At 41.2% G+C, this 17,537-nt stretch overlaps 1 protein-coding gene across 1 annotated transcript in view; it reads left to right on the top strand.

Annotated features, from left to right (window-relative positions):
- Window positions 1–7,992, top strand: part of FBN2 (fibrillin 2) — a 234,020-nt gene extending 226,028 nt beyond the window's left edge. Inside the window, exons 63-65 of the mRNA XM_019924346.3 lie at window positions 2,403–2,634; window positions 4,076–4,247; window positions 6,102–7,992. Of these exons, the coding sequence (XP_019779905.1) occupies window positions 2,403–2,634; window positions 4,076–4,247; window positions 6,102–6,476 (779 nt within the window). The 3' untranslated portion in view covers window positions 6,477–7,992. The remainder of the gene's footprint in view (window positions 1–2,402; window positions 2,635–4,075; window positions 4,248–6,101) is intronic.
- Window positions 7,993–17,537: the final 9,545 nt, after the last annotated feature.

Here is a 17,537-nt window from a genome sequence, read left to right as displayed (position 1 = left end):
TATCTGTCACTATGGGTATGAAATATCTTCAGTTATTCATATGATTGAGGGGGGAATATAGTATGAAGTATTTCAGACAGATTTAAGTGGGGTCCCCTTGTAAAAAGACAAAAATGTTAGTGCATCAGATAACTTAAGTAATATTAAATTGTAAACCTACAATGTTGTTAATACTACTACCAATTTAAGAAAAATGACAGTTCTTGTAAGTGTTAATAATGAAAAAAGTTTTTAATTCAAATGAATACTTTCAGAAGTTTCCAGCCAGTTACCACAGAACATTTATAACATTCTGGTACGTGGACTGTACAGATTTAGGTAACATTCTCAAATATATGCAAGCATGACGATTATTCCAAATTGAAAATAAGGGAATATTATTAACATTTGCATATGATTACTTCTGAGTATATGAAGCTTTGGGTTATGTGGTGTCAGCAACTTCTAGTTCCTTGTATGTCCTTTTCAAAATAACTTGAACATGGTTTAGCAAGGCTTGAGTCAGCTCAAAGTGGGTCTCAAACAGGAACGTATTTTCAAAGTCAGATTACCTCAGCCTATAGAATTATGCTGTGATGTACGTTTATAGCATATAAACATGAAGTCTATCCTGGTGCTTCCAGAAATTTTACCTACTTAGAAATGTTCATGTCAGTGGTATGTTTAAAAGCAATTTATTCAACTAACTAGTTTTGCCTGGTAATTTTTCTACCTAACACAGTGTCGAATACTATATTCATAGCAGGATCATTTTGTTAAATTATAACCTAACTCACATTCTCCATTAGGAGAGAAACACCACATATAAATGTCAGATTTAATTATAAAAGCAGATGAGCCTTTGAGGCAGAATTCCAAGTCTTTCGTATGTAGAAATAAAATAGTTATATTTATGTCATAGGTAGCCTGGTTATTAAGAATTTATTCATATGCTTTCTCCCCATGAAATGAAGGCTAAGAATTTGTACATACTAGGTAATCATAGCACATTTCATATCCAGTAATTAAGAATTCTACATTTGGCAGTTTGGTTTAATTCTGAAACTATAATCACGATACAGAAATGTGCCTAATAACATCGGCCCTCTCAATAACCTCTGTGCCGTAGTTAATGAAGTTTAATTTCCTGTGTGAGAGGCCTCTTCACTGAGACTGTATCTGCATCTTCTGTAATCTCTCTGAGCTCCTGCAGATAAGCACTTCCCTGTAGCTGCTGTGTCCCAAGGGTACACCTAATTGCAAATGGGCCTGTTTCCCCACATGGGCTGAAACATAGACTTGTCAGGTATTAGGTAAACAGACACACTATGCTCCAGTGCAGTCATGAGAATTTGAAAGAATTCCACAGACCAAATGTGACTGGTGCCCAGGGTGACATTTGGATTATAATAAAGCCCACAGGGGGTCAAGCCACAAAATAGGTATCAACCAGATAGTTAAGAGCAAAATTGTCGTCTCCAAAGTTAAAAGCACAATCAAGCTTTGAATTTGTAAAAATGATAAGAGCAGCTGAAAGTATCAACCTGTAATTATCTTGCTGTCAGGCATTTATGGTATAATGTGAGTCATTAAACTAGTAAAACCTATGTCAACTGATGGCTTGGTGCAAACCCATGTCAGAAGGCAAAGTCTGCACTTGATGCATTCTCAAGTGTTAAAAGTGTACAAGGTTATTGGTTCAGAATGTTCAATTAAATAATGTTTATTTCAGTTATTTTCATTTAAGGTATTTAAATTTTTTATCTGTTTTTCTTTCCATATATAGTGAAGGCTTTGGGAATTGCTGGGAGAATGGATAAAAATACAGATATAAATAGAGGCTTTTAAAAAATTGACATATAATTCACATACCATAAAATTCACCTTTTAAAATGTACAGTTCAGTGGTTTTTAGTATATTCTCACAGCAGTGTGCAAACGTCAACACCACAACATCTTCATCCCCCCAGAAGGAAACCCCATACCCATTAGAAGTCATTCTCCATTTCTCCCTCCCCACAACTCCTGGCAATCAGTAATCTTCTTTCTGTCTCTGTGAATCTATCTGAAGTGTAGGCTTTTGAAGTAACCTTCTGATACGAGAATAGAAGAGTTCTTCAGTAGTCAAACTGCAAATATCTGTCCCCAGAGGCTGCCAGGGTATTCAGAAAAACCTAGTACAAACAGAATATAAAAGGGCGGGGCAAGGTTTTGTTTAAGTCATAATTTAGGGGGATTTGTTGGGTCTTGTTGTGTTTTTTTTTAATTTCATAGGCTTTGCAAATCGACCATCAGGGTAAACATTTAAAAAATACGGTTCTAGAGCTATTTCCCCTGTAAAATCGTAGGTACTTTGAAACTCAGGCTCTTCTTTGCCCCACTGCCCCTACCCCTTGTAAGAGTCTCTTGCTTTATGTTCATAGATGAGAATGAGTGCTCCAATCCAAATGCCTGTGGCTCTGCTTCCTGCTACAACACCCTGGGGAGCTACAAGTGCGCCTGCCCCTCTGGGTTCTCCTTCGACCAGTTCTCCAGTGCCTGCCACGATGTGAACGAGTGCTCGTCTTCCAAGAACCCGTGCAATTACGGCTGCTCCAACACGGAAGGGGGCTACCTCTGCGGCTGCCCACCTGGCTACTACAGAGTGGGACAGGGGTAAGGCCCTCCACCTCCCCGCACACAGGAAGGCGAGCGTGGTCCAACTCAGGCTGCCCTCCCTGTGTTCAGGCCGCCTGGCCACCCGGCACTGGAGGGGGGGCAGTTCATGGTGATTAAAAGCCCACAAGGGAAAAGCATTGATCAGGGCACTTAGGGAATAGGAGGAGGAAGCACATGGAAGAAGGCATGTGGATTACCTCCTTTGTGGTGAGCATAAGACTCAAACATGTGTACAGGTATCACTCTCTTGCCTCTTAAAATGGCCTGAGTGGATTCAGTTGGATCCCTCAAGGCCAGAGACAAGCAGTTGTCTAAAAATGCTGTGGCTCACGTGTTGTCAGAGACACCTGAGTTAAGTACAAATGGAAATGGCTTCACCCCAGATTCTTCTGTGAATTTTGGCAGGTGCTAGCTCCATGCTCCCTGAGGAAGGAGTTGTTTCTCTCTTTGCTCATCTGGTTTTTTGTTGCACAGAGAGGATGCGCCTGGTTGGTGTGACACTGTCTCCACAAGGCTGGGTTCCCTCCAGCTAGTCGCACTTTCCCAAGTGCAGCTGTCTCAAGTCCTATCAGCTGCAGATGAGGTTCTGGCCACCTGCATCCTTCCTTCAAGGAAGTCAGTGCTCAACAGCATAGAAGATAAGAGTTTAGGAGTCAGTCAGGGTCACCCTCCTCAGAAGGAGCAGTGTGTGAGTCAGACACTGAGGGTCGTGGACTAGTATGTCCGCTGTGGGTACATAATAATGCTTGAAACAAAAGTCGTGGTGTAGACAAGGGTCATTTAGAGCCAGCTCGCTGAGTCTTTCACTAACCAGAATTGGAGTTCAGAAATCTCAGTTGGTAAAGCAGAGAGCTTTGTTGTGAGCAGAAAACATAGGCTTCAGGCTTTTGAATCAAAAGAACTTCTGGGGCTTCCCTGGTGGCGCAGTGGTTGAGAGTCTGCCTGCCGATGCAGGGGACACGGGTTCGTGCCCTGGTCCGGGAAGATCCCACGTGCCGTGAAGCGGCTAGGCCCATAAGGCATGGCCACTGAGCCTGCGCGTCCAGAGCCTGTGCTCCACAACGGGAGAGGCCACAACAGTGAGAGGCCCACGTACTGCAAAAAAAAAAAAAGAACTTCTGGCACTCTCTTTGGAAATTCATACTTAATTTTTATCTTCTTGATTTAACTACTCATAGTGCTTCAGTCTAATTAGGATAGAAAATTGGGGAAACTTGGGGCTCACTCTTAGAAGAATTTTGCTGTTCAGAATAAAGGAGGCTCTCATGTATTAAGTGTTGAAGAAAAGAGTTACCAAGACTATTAGGTTTTTATATTTATGATCTTAGGGTTTGCTTTGTGGGTTTCTTATTTTGGAAAAATCTCTGCTCTACCTCTGGAAAACAGTAGTCAACATTATAATGAAGTCTAACATCACCTTGCATCCTATTGCAAATAGCCACTGTGTCTCAGGAATGGGATTTAACAAAGGGCAGTACCTGTCAATGGATGCAGAAGTGGATGAAGAGAACGCTCTGTCCCCGGAAGCATGCTATGAGTGCAAAATCAATGGCTACTCTAAGAAAGACAGCAGACAGAAGAGAAGTGTTTATGAACCCAAACCCACTGCTGTGAGTAACCTCACTTTGTTTTGTCACCAGATTTTATCCATATGGAGTCACGTATATTTTGCAGTAAACTTTTATGTAGGTTTCAGCCTCAGTGAAGCTAAAACTGTCATGAAATTTATTGGCTAAATTCATGGACACACTATGGCAGAGACAAGTAAATTAAAATTAGAGGCATTTTTAGCTCAAAACACAAGGACTGGGGGACTTTAAGATTCACAGTTTCAGATCGTATGTTTTCATTTTTTGATTTGTGCCAGAAGGCAATAATATGGGCTTCTAGGAAATAGCTATTTTGAAATGATTCAAAAACCAAAATTATTTTGAATCTGTCCAGTTCTGTTGTATACATATGTAATGTACTGGGCTGATTTTAATTTTCAGTAGGTAAGCCAACTTGGTCTTATATTGTAATATTTATAAGACAGGTGTTCCTCCCATAAAGAGTTTATCTCCACATAACTTGTATTTTGTAAGGAGCTGAAGATCTGAATTGCCTGCTGCTGCTATGTCTTTGCTGTTCATAGTAGTTAGCAGAGTGGTTAAAGGGGCAGGCCACAGACTTCATGATTTTGAATATGTTCCCTGATCCTCCCTACTTACTACCCATGTTACATGGGCCATTTTACTTAACCTCTCTCTACCTCAATTTCTTCACCTGTGAAATGGGAATAAAAATAATTACCTCTGAAGGCTGACAAGAAGATTGAGTGATTACTGTGAAGCTCCTGGAATGGTGCCTAGCATAAGCATCGTACATGTTCTCCGAATAGTATCCAGTATCTGGAGATGTTTTCCCCCAGACATCAGGGAGAGTACCATCCTTGTCAGTTAGTGTTACTGCAGAATTCCCCATCAAAAAACCTAGTCTTCAACTCACTGGCTGTGTGAATTGGGCAATTTGTTTCAGTTTTCTGGGCCTCAGAAACTTATTTGTAAGACTAGATAGACTTCGCTAGCCAAAAAGTCTCTGGTTCTATTTTATAATAATAAATAGGCCAGCATTACATTTACCTTGCGGAGACTGAGTTGTCTAACTGATATTTAAATATGGCAACTGAGATATTCATCAAGTATCCCAAACTACAAATCCAGAAATTCTGCTCATAAAACCTTCCCATCGTAGTTCTGGGGACAGGATTTTGTCTGCACACTGATGGGGGCACTTCTGCACCACTTTTCTCAAGTTTTTGGCAGGCACCCACTCAATGCATTGATTTTTTTCTTTTTTCTTTTTTTGGCTGTCTTACTGAAATAGCATTCCTAAACCTCCCATACTGCTGACTGAGGGAGACTTGGTTCATCTGGGCCATGCCCCATTGGCTTTTTACCAAAGCTGGTTCAAACCTGAGCCCTGACGACTCTGCAGTTCCCTCCCTCTGCACTAACAGCTCCCAGCAAAGACACTCACTCACGGTTTGTGACCATAAAATCAACCTGGGCCTTCAGAGTGAAGAGCCCTCTGGGGACAGTCCCTGCTGTTAGATAACAGCTGCACTTCTCGTTTTAACTCCAGAAAAAAAAAAAAATTACAGTCATTTCCTAAATTGTCTCTTGTTTAGCATTAATAAGCATGATATTCCATAAACTCAACAAAAAAAACTTGAAATGTGAGTGCTCCCCATAGGCCCAGACCTGAAACTTTACCTGGATAAGGCTGAGTGAGAAGTCGTAAAGATTTACAGGGCATACTCTGTGGAATTGACCTTTTCTCCCAGCTGACAGTAAGTTACAAGCAGAGTGCAGAGGGGCAGAGATACATCGTCCTTGTGGCTGCACCCCGACAACAGGCTCCTTTCGAGTCATCTACCTGTGCTGTTGAAGGTCTTCCCACATCGTTTCCTGCTCTTTCTCCAGGTTGAACAGATCAGCCTGGAGAGTGTCGACATGGACAGCCCCATGAAAATGAAGTTCAACCTTTCCGGCCTTGGCTCTAAGGAGCACATCCTAGAACTCATGCCCGCCATTGAGCCACTCAACAACCACATCCGCTATGTCATCTCCCAAGGGAATGACGATGGCATCTTCCGCATCCACCAAAGGAATGGGCTCAGCTACTTGCACACGGCCAAGAGGAAGCTCGTGCCTGGCACATACACACTGGAAGTCACTAGCATCCCTCTCTACAAGAAAAAGGAGCTTAAGAAACTGGAAGACAGCAATGAGGACGACTACCTCCTAGGGGAGCTCGGGGAGGCTCTCAGAATGAGGCTGCAGATTCAACTCTATTAACCCCTTGCAGACTTTGTTCCAGGCTCAAATCCCTGCACAGCCAGCCTTCAGAAGCCTCTGAGAAATCAATGACTAATTTTAAAGAGGAAAAAAAAAAGACTTTTATTTCTTTCCTCCCTGTCTCAGACTTTAGAATGTTGACCCTCACAGGGAGTGATAATTAGACTCTGGTGTGGCCAAAGATTTGAGTACAGAGGCAACCGTGGTTACTGTATTTTCTATATAACTTCACTTTAAAATATATTAAAAAAAAAACCTAAATATTCAAGAGATCAGCATATGGCACTAAATGCACAAAAATAATGTGAGCTTTTTTTTTCCTGTTAGCAGTCTGTAACACTTTGGGTATTTTGCTATAGTTGCTAATTAAAAAAAATATAGATGTTTATTTATTTTTAATGCAGTAATATATGGAGAAATGAACAAACTATGTAAACAAAAAGGGAAACTCACTTGTTTTTCTTTAGATTTATAAATTTGAGCTATTTCTTTTAGAGGTGCTTTTTAAAAAATTCAGTAGATTCAAGAGGTGTTTCCGTTGGTTTTCTGCCAGTCATCCAACTGGTACACATCTGATTATTTTAAAGGAAGCCTCACAGAGCTGAACGGGCAGTGTAATCAATGTGTCATTAGATCCTTTATAAAGGAGATCAAAGCCAGAGCAGCTCATTGTGATGATATTTCACATCACCAGACACACCAGGCAACAGAAGATGAAGCACACAACCACTGTAGCAAAATACCTTGACTGCTTGTGAGACCAGTAGCGTTGCAGGCCAAACCGTACTGTATTTCCTTCTCATAACCTCAAGGAAGCACATGTGCTACCCACAACACCTCATTCTTACCCAGGGCGTGCTGCATACTTGTGGTACTGTAGGCAGCTGAAGAACTGCTGTTCCTTCAGAAAGGAACACCTGGCGTTCTGTAGTGTTTGGTGCTGTCTTAGATTAATGGTGCATTTATTATGTTCAAGCTATTTCAGGATTGCCATATGTGCAAACAAATCATGCAGTACAGCCAAGGAATATATGTTGTTTTTTTTTTAAATCCAATTTTTTTAGAATTTTCATTAATACTGTAGTTATACACCATATGTCTCGTTTTATCATAGCCTATTGTGTATGAAAGATGTTTGTACAATGAATTGATGTTTAGTTTGCTTTAGTCATTTAAAAAGATATTGTACCAGGATGTGCTAATAAGAGTAAGTCCCCGCGTTCTTCTCAACCCAAGAACCTGTCCCTGGACCAGTGACCAAACCTCATATGTGAAATGGCCAAAGCACATGCAGGCTCTGGGTTGTTCCTCTCACACCTGTGCTGACCAAAGATTAGTCACCAGTTAGATCCAGTTTGCGACTTTGTTTTGTTTTCTAATAACTAAAAAAACAAACAGTGTAAATTTGTAATCAAGTGTTTATGAGGAAAAACTTATGGCTTTTGGTTTTGTTTGTTTTCATAGGTCTGTGTATCAAATATGACACATTTCTTGCAATAAAGCTTATTTTGGGGTAGCTTTCCGACTGAGAGTTTTATGGGACTACAATCCCTGTTTTGTTTGTGGGAGGGGCTGGGGGCTTTGCTTACAGGGACCTGTATGAAAGTACCAGAAGGAAAGCCAGGCACATTTACAAGAAAACAAGCGACTGCTGTCAAGTCTGTGACACAAATTAGGCAGGAGTGTTCAACTGACAATTACAATATAAGGTCATATCCAAATTGAAGGACATAGTCAAGGCAGTTGGTTGTTCACTTCTGCGTAGACTCTAAGCCTCCAAGGACCCATCTTCCTAGAGACCTCAGAATCTCTTCACTTCATCCTCACCTGTGGTTTGGGTGCCATTGTGTTAAAGCACCCTAAAACACCTGTGAGGAAGTGAAACATTCTCTTAAAGAGTCTTCCTTCTTAGGGTTTTCCTGAACTTGAGTTTTTAGTCAAAAGTATGCAGCAGGCATACCCCGGGCCAAATGGCACCTTCACCAAAAATAACAGGAAGAGAGCTTCCTGTCTCTTGCAGTGTTGTACACTGTCCTCACAGGACAGGTGTATAGATAGGAGAAGTCGTTGAACAGGGACTCTCTTCTGATACACAGCTGAAATGAGAACAGACACGTCTCTGAAGTTAATTCCACACAAAGTTTGAGAATGTGTGTGCTGAAATTTTTCATCCAAGGAATAAGAAAACAAGGAAATATTATGACTGATCTTAATGCTGTTCTTAGCCAACCAGAAATTAGCTGCATGGAATAAGGGAAGTATTTGCCTTGAGGCATCCTTTAAAACTTAACATGCGTCTTCAGTTTCATCTGGCATCTGTTACTGGTACAGCGTGAGTGCTGTAATATGAAATTACCTGGAACCAAACTTGACTCTGAAAGTTGAGCAACAGCACTCTTAGTTTAGCTTTAACCTGCTCTGGAGGAAGTTGAGAATCCACACCATTAGGTGCTTTACACAGAAGAGAAAAAAAAAAAATCATTAGGTGCTTTACACAGAAGAATGTACTAGAAGGAAATGACTACTTCAAGATGCTCCTTCCAGGAAGAACCTTTCTGGGCACGTCTGATAGCTTTATTGCAACTCCGTTATTGTGAGCACTGACACAGCTGTGATTAGTTTGTGCCTCTCTGGTAACTAAATGCTAATGATAGATCCTGTACCATTTTGTCTTTCTCATTAACTGTCCCCTCAGAAATTACCTTGGCGAACTTACAGAAAACTTCACACAAGACTAAATTAATAATGTAAGCCCAGACATATAAACCAAGTCCAGCAGGTACATGTAATAGTAAAATAATAAGCAATAATTTGGTCTTCAGCTGACATGAATTCCTTTTCCACTAGCATTTAGATTTGGAGCTTTTAAAAATTTAGGCCTGGGGCTTCCCTGGTGGTGAAGTGGTTGAGAGTCCGCCTGCCGATGCAGGGGGGACGGGTTCGTGCCCCGGTCTGGGAAGATCCCACATGCCGCGGAGCGGCTGGGCCCGTGAGCCATGGCCGCTGAGCCTGCACGTCCGGAGCCTGTGCTGCACAACGGGAGAGGCCACAACAGTGAGAGGCCCGCGTACTGCAAAAAAAAAAAAAAATTTAGGCCCGTTTAGTACTTTTTATTTTGTTCCTTGTTTGTGGTAGGTGAAGGTTGGTTACATTTGCACATGAACACTGAAAATAATTTAAGGTAATATGTAATGATTTTACTCTAAATTCTAACATCTGCCCTATTTCATTATCTAGGAATATCAAACAGGATAATTCATGGATCTGTCCCTTCTAAGGTTTTGGTTTGCCTTCTTGGTTCAAGAATAAATGCTTATGGTAGAGAGTGGGGAACACAACTAAAATTTACAGAACATCAGTTTGAGACCTACAGACCTTTTGGTTCGTATCCTTGATGCTTCAAGGGAAATGAGTCAATTCATATGTTAAATTGAACCATGAGGAATTGCCAATATTTGGCCATGTTTGACTTACAAAATGGTAATTTCACATGGTTCGATAGATATGTAGTTCAGAAATATTCATGTTTCTCAAGAATAGGCTGGAAATCTGAAAATTTCCCTTCTCTTTGAAAGAATCAGTTCTGTTCACTTCTCTCCATGCTGCTTGTGGCTCATTTGAACTTCTAATTTACAATAGTCCACAAGAGAATGAAAGGACATAATGTATTCAAACAGCCACTTTCTTTCATGCTCCAGAGACTTTGGAAAGAGTGTAAATCACACATCTTTGGGACCTTGAGGGGATTACTGGAAACTGTTTAAAGACAAAGACAAATCCATTGGGAAAGGTTAAATATAGCCCATGTTTTTTTGAAAAATAAAAGGGAAACTTTAGGAATCGTTACTTCTGAAGAGACAGGAAAGATGGCGATTCATTAACACCCCACAGGAAGTGAAGGTGACAGCTGTTTTGCAATCTCAGCCAAGCCTGCCTTTGATATCTAGCTTATGGTTCTATTTTATTTTATTTTCTTTTAGCATGATAACTTTCTCAAATAAATACAAAGCCATGGTTTTCTTGCTTAATAAAAAGTACGTGTTCCTGACCTTCGTTCTCTTTGAAGATCCATTTGATGTACAGAGCGAGAGTCCTGAAACACAATGAGCAGCTCACTAAATTCGGCATTTTAGCCACTGAGACGGTATCACTTTGCAGGTAAAAGAAAGAGATCTTCAGATCAGGCCGGCCTGAGTTTAGCAAGTGGAGGATAGGACAAGCTCACCGACTCCCTTGGGTATGCTGCCCGCTCTGAGATCCTATCTGCCCTACTTTTGGATGGACAGGTGGGTAGAAGCCTCCTGGGTGTCCTGGTGTGATGTGCAAGGCACTTTATTCATGTCCAATTAGTTGTAAACGAAAGAGAAGTTAAAAGGAAGGACTCAATTCAACAAGCTACACAATGTCCCTGAGCCTTGGTCTCTTTCCTAGGATGATGCTTCCCTGCAGTGTGACTGAGAAAATAGAGTGAGATGGTCCGGGCAGCGCAGTCAGCGGAGGGCTGAGCACACAGCAAGCACGCAGTAACTGTCAGCTGTTCTTCTTCCTCTTCCTCCTCCCACCGTGCCTACAGCCACAATATGGGGTAGAATGCACCCCCATAGTCCCACAAAACTCTTTCCCAAGTGTGGCCCTGAAATTAGAACCTTCCCACTGAACTGTATGGGATAACTAGCACCCAGGACGTGTCTCCTAAGTGGTCTGTACCTCTAGGGCGAAGTCCTGGTGTGGTCATGAGAGTTTACAATCTCCACTGTGTTCTTCACTTACTGGAGTCACCAGCTACAGCCCTGGAAGTTCAGGCCACCAACACAGCCAGAGCCCTCCTATCTACAGATGCCTAGGAAACCAAACCTGAAGGAGAACACAGACCTCTAATAATCGTTTTTAGAATGATGTAGTGCCATGGAAAGTCAGAGCTACAGAGGCCTTTGGAAACCTACCCATATGTACATGTGAGGAAACTGAGGCCCAGAGTCGTAACCGAGCTAATTGTACTGCTAGTTTCCACCTAGGTGAGACCAGAACCCTGGCTGCACGGTTGTAGTCTGGTATTATTCATACTTCCCACTACATGGTCAGCCTACTTGGATCTCTTTTAAACCCTGAGGATATAGGCCAGTTCCCATGGTTTTGGCTCACATTGAATCCAAAAATGTTTTCCAAGCACGATTCAAGCACTGCTTTTTGTTTTGTCCACCCCACCCTCTGTGTAACTGCACTCAACCTCCTGTAGACCAGAGATTTGTATACACACTAGAATGCCAAGATACTAGCTGCCACAGAGTAGACCCCACCTAAATCACACGCTGCTTTCAAAGCACGCTAGAGCTCTGACTTTCAAAGGGTTAAATATTTTATTTAAACCAGACCTTCAAAACATTAAAAAAAAACCCAAAAAAACCACATACACTTTTGTTCCAGTAAGAACGCTTAAGGAAAGCACACTAGTTGCTTGTGTTGCTTAATTGTCATGTTTTTCCTTTTCCTGTGAGCCTAAGAAAGATATTACTAGATTAAGCTGGCTTACTTTTGAAAGAGCCAAGAACCAACAGCTCATATTAGTCACCCCCGTTAGGGCTGCAGATGAAATGTCAGGATGTAGTGTAGACATTTTCCAAAGGAAAACAGGAAAACGCTTTACACGATTTTGAGAGCAAACCGTAGGGAAAGTTAGCACTACTAGCCTTCCCCAGACAACTACTGCTACATGTGTGAGTTCCATTAATGAAATAGCAGTGAAGGCTGTGAATGGCCAATTCCTGAGAAACATGTCAAAAAAGCAGCCCCTTGGCCTGCTCAAGCTGCCTAGGTTTCTGCTCCTGCGTTTACCGCCTTCCTTCCACACCCCAGCACCCCTGTACTGAGGGAACCCATTCATGCAGGGTTGAAATTAGAGCCTCGGGCTTGTGCATTCATGAATGTAAGGCCTGAGACAGAGTCTAAGACCCACGGTCATGTATCAGCACCTAGGAACTCAGTGTGAGATGAATCTGTACCTTAGTCGTTCTGGTAATTCACAGAGCCAAGGCCAGAAAATAGTCAATGAGTAAATGAAAGGAGGGAGAGGATTCTAAGACTCCATAGGATCTACCGCCTTGGGTAGTAGTGGATGGCCACAGAACACCACGGACCACCTGGGGAGCTGGGCCTCGTCCAAGGAATGGGTGGTTTCACAGTAATGATTTCACTGGACATCATCTGGACTGATTTCTGGGGATCACTCTGGAGGTATCTTCCCTTCTCTCTGGAGGACTTTCTTGATTTATGCTGCTTTTCTGCACTTTCCTAGGGAGCCTCATAGATCTTACCCAAGATGATAGTAGATTGAAAACTCTTTGGGAAGGCTGACTATAATTTGGATTTGTCACATGAGGGGACACCCCCGTCCTAACCTGAACTGAAGCTACTGTTGCTTCTGTAGTGTCGTGGGTGGGAGAAGAGGCCCAATAACTGCTTTTCGTAAGACACAGATTACACACCTCTTGTTTTTGAAACAAACTGATTGTGTGAATATTTGTTGGGTAGTTATTACCCAGTCCTAAAAAGATTTTCCCTCCAAAAGCCTACAGTCAATTCAGGGAAACAAGATAACCACATAAGATTATGAAGTGGTATGTGGTTAAGGGCCCAGACAAATGCCCCAGACTTTTTTTTTTTTAATTCTTTATTGAATTTGTTACAATATTGCTTCTGTTTTATGTTTTGGTTTTTTGGCTGTGAGGCATGTGGGTGGGATCTTAGCTCCCAGACCAGGGATTGAACCTGCACCCCCGGCACTGGAAGGCGAAGTCTCAACCACTGGACCGCCTGGAAAGTCCCCCAGACTTTGCCTTGAAAAAGTAAGTGGCCATTGAAATGTAGAGCTACTGGAGATGGTCTTTTGGAGATGGTGAGAATTGAGCTGGACCTTGTAGAATGAGGCAGATTTGGATACAAGGTAGAAAGTTGGAAGGATTTCCTTGAGTATAGAATAAGATGAACAAACCTTGGAAGTGATAGTGTGGATGGCCTATTGGAACACAAAGAAAAGACAGGCCAATGGGTCTTGAATTATGGTACCATAAAGAACAAAAGAGAAGATTATTAGGTAGTATGGGGCTTAGACATGAGGAACCCTGAAGGACTTGCTGAGCCATTTGGACTTTATCCTTTAGTCAAGAGCTAGTGATGGTCATTGGTGTATGGATGAGAGTTGATGGAGAAGAGAGTACCTAGGACCAAGCCCTGGGAAATAGAATATGAGGAGCTTGTCAGAGCATCTGGGAGAAAGAGAAAGGAGAAGTGATAAAGACCAGAAGAGAGGAGTATCAAAGATACCTAGATAGGAAGGTATTTAAGAAAAGTATCGTGAAAATCTTTTGCTAACAAAATCAAATCTTCTATGCGGCTGCTTCCTGCTAGCTATCCGTTTTACATTTGGTAGTATTTATAAGTCCTCATATTTGTTTAGAGCAAAAACAAAATAGAGGAATGATATCAACCAGGCCCCAAAGGTTTATATATCTGTATGTTCCCTTTTGCTGTTGATAGTAAAAGCAATTCTGTTTTATAGCATAGATCTTGTATTTATAAGTCCATGCCACTCTCTCACTTTGTCCCAGGGATAGGAAGGGTGGGAGGGAGACGCAAGAGGGAGGAGATATGGGGATATATGTATACGTATAGCTGATTCACTTTGTTATAAAGCAGAAACTAACACACCATTGTAAAGCAGTTATACTCCAATAAAGATGTTAAAAAGAAAATCAAATCTTCTCCTTTGCCACCCATATCTACTCACCACACCCTCCAATCTTCATCTCTTCCTTCACTTGAGTCACTTTGTTGCAAACAATGACAAAATAAATGGTTTGCATGATCCTTGTCCCACCTGTATATCTGAGACGTAGCATGGCAGAGTGGGAAAAGGGTAGCCTTTGAGGCAAAAAAAGAACTGATCCTGGCTGCCACTCATTCACTGGGTGGTATTAGTCAAGTTATGTTAAGTTTTCTAAGTTTCCGTTTGTGGCACATCTGCATTTTTTGCCTTTCCAGCATCCTTTCCCGGTGCTTTGTGACAACATACCAACTTTACTTTGGGTAACTACCCAGCCACCATCGCATACAGTCGTATTAGGACTTCAAGGATTTCCACTTGCCCCCATTAGATTCTCTCTCCACGAAACTTGAGACTTGACCAGAATAATGCAAGAGCAGATAATAGCTCTTGCATTCATCCAAACAGTACCCCAATGACAGTGTGGGTCAGTTCCAGCAATCTAGATCCCAGGAACTATTCCCTTCTATCTTCTCTCTAAGCCTGATTCTTCAGTTTCCCCAAAATTCTCTGAGCTCTCCTTTCAATCAGTTACTTTAATTGTTAGAACAAGTTGTTGCTTTCATCTTAAGAATGCTAATATCTACCGTACTCCTAGGATTATTATGAGGATTAGAACTGTGGAACTCTCCAAGCATAGGACCTAGAATACAACTGCTTTAATGATGTCAAGAAGAAGGAACTGAGTTTTTCTCAGTCCCACCTCTGGTGCCCTCTATTACCATGAATATCTAAGCCAATTTAGGTCTGCCGTTCACAAGAGCTTTGCCACTTTGATTCATTATTTCTTACATACTCCCCATCTTTCTCGTTTAGGCAGGATGGAGTTGGGTTGGGCACACTGGACCCCATCCCAGGAGAGGGAAACCACAGCCAGGCCTCTTTGTTTCTGAAGCACATGTTGGCGTCTGCTCTGCCCAGGAGGTAAACTTTTACATTTCACAAAGGACCAAGGAAAACTGTAGTAAGAACCATTCATGATCCCCGAGGATTATGCCCAACGGCCCCAAGAAGCCTGGATGTAGCCCAGCTAAGTAAAAGAGATAAATTAAATGCTGTCAGCCACTTTAATTGTTTCTTTCCATGCTGTCATCCTTTGCTTTTCCTGCAATATTCTGCTAAACTGTTTCATGGGCTGATTGAGGACATGCACGTAAAATGTTGTGACGAATAAATCATTACACAAGATGTTTTTGAAGGAATAAATGCATTTAGCCTAACAAAACTAATTCACATCTTAAAAAGCCAGCTTCTCCAAATGCCAGTTATGTCAGCTAACTCTTTCTCCAGCAACCTAGCGATTTAATTCTTCACCCTTGTCTGCTTGGTCCTGCTACACACAAATGGTTTTCAGAATAGAAAAAAAAAAAAAGCTTTCCGGTGTCTGTTCTAAATTTGTTTCTATCTACTTGATGTCTCTACCTTTTCCTCATATTTGTTTAGAGCAAAAACAAAATAGAGGAATGATATCAACCAGGCCCCAAAGGTTTATATATCTGTATGTTCCCTTTTGCTGTTGATAGTAAAAGCAATTCTGTTTTATAGCATAGATCTTGTCCGCAAACTATAAACATCCACTTCCCTCATTTCTTCAAGTCTCTTTTGAGGGCTGATGAAGGAAGGGAAAGCCAGTGACACGTGGGTATCTCTCCAGGGTGCTCTTAATAGCAGCCATTTCTGCCGCAAGGAATCTAATTGCCTGATTGCTTGATCCTCTTCAAAAGAGGAAAATGAAGTCATGTTGGAATCAGAAAAAGCCAAGATGAGGAGTTGTGTTGCTGAGCCCCTGGCCCTGACTCCATCCAATAGCTGTCCCCTGACAAATCCTCAAACAAATCATGCCTCCTATGTAACATACAAGCTTGAATATGAGGCAATCCTAAGTGTAAGCAAGCTCCCGTTTTCCCAACTGAGACTATTAAAAAGGGAGAGAGAGAGTGCAGGGCCAAATTGAATCTATAAATGTTAGGAACTGTATAAATTAATAACGTTTACTTTCTGTTTCCAATTTAGTTAATCACCTATTTAAATACGGTATAATATCTAAAATGATATATTGATTTAACATTTTATTTCTCTACAGTCACATTTTACAAACTTTTTTTTTTTTGCGGTATGCAGGCCTCTCACTGCTGTGGCCTCTCCCGCTGCAGAGCACAGGCTCCGGACACGCAGGCTCAGCGGCCATGGCTCACGGGCCCAGCCGCTCCGCGGCATGTGGGATCCTCCCAGACCAGAGCACGAACCCGTGTCCCCTGCATCGGCAGGCGGACTCTCAACCACTGCGCCACCAGGGAAGCCCTATAAACTATTTTTATTTACATTCCTTGCATGCATATTTGCCCTATATATGTGCTGCACTTTTTAAATCATTTAACACAGATTTCCAAAGTATGCTATCTCCAGTGTCACCTAAACTGTTTTTTTGTTTGTTTGGGGGCTTTTTTTTTTTTAATTTTAGTTTTATTGGAGTATAGTTGATTTACAATGTTGTGTTAGTTTCAAGTGTACAGCAAAGGGATTCAGTTATACATATAATCATTCTTTTTTAGATTCTTTTCTCATATAGGTCACCTAAACTTTTGAGATATGGCACTTTTCCAGTGAGGCTGTACTGCAATTTTTTTCTCAAGCTACAAGTGCTCATTTGCATGGTATTAGGACAATTGATTATTTTCATTCATCCTTTGATGTATATTCATGATCTTAACAGAGAAATCACTCATCATGTTGCTTTTTTAATGGTTATTAAAAATCATCTTTAAAAGATAGTAAGAAACTTGCAATTATGATATACTGCAGGAATAATTACTTAACCTATTAAATTTATTTTCCTTAAAAAATCACTATACCTCTATCAGGTGACCTTTATAAAAACCAAAGTTATCATTGATTGAAGTCATTTCAGGATAATGTAACTTCTCCAAACCTGTACTTTATTCATAATGAAGTTATTGGATGTACAGCCCATCAAATAAGGAAAATTTATAAAATTAGCACAACAACAACCTGCAGTATATGCTTGGCCAAATATAGTAACTATCTATCATAAACTTAACATTTCTATGCATGAATAAGTAAACTGTAATTAAAATTAATGTTCATATACATTAACCAGTCAACAAAGAAACAGTAATTTCATGGTTGGTGCTTATTAATATTATATGTTTCATGGAAAGAGGGTTTTTTGGCTCATTATTTTAACTCAGTCTGAGAATCTTTTATTTTTTAAATAGCTTTTT

This window comes from Tursiops truncatus, chromosome 3, assembly GCF_011762595.2.
Source record: "Tursiops truncatus isolate mTurTru1 chromosome 3, mTurTru1.mat.Y, whole genome shotgun sequence".
Taxonomy (NCBI): Eukaryota; Metazoa; Chordata; class Mammalia; order Artiodactyla; family Delphinidae; genus Tursiops; species Tursiops truncatus.
This window is presented reverse-complemented; position numbering and strand designations above follow the sequence as displayed.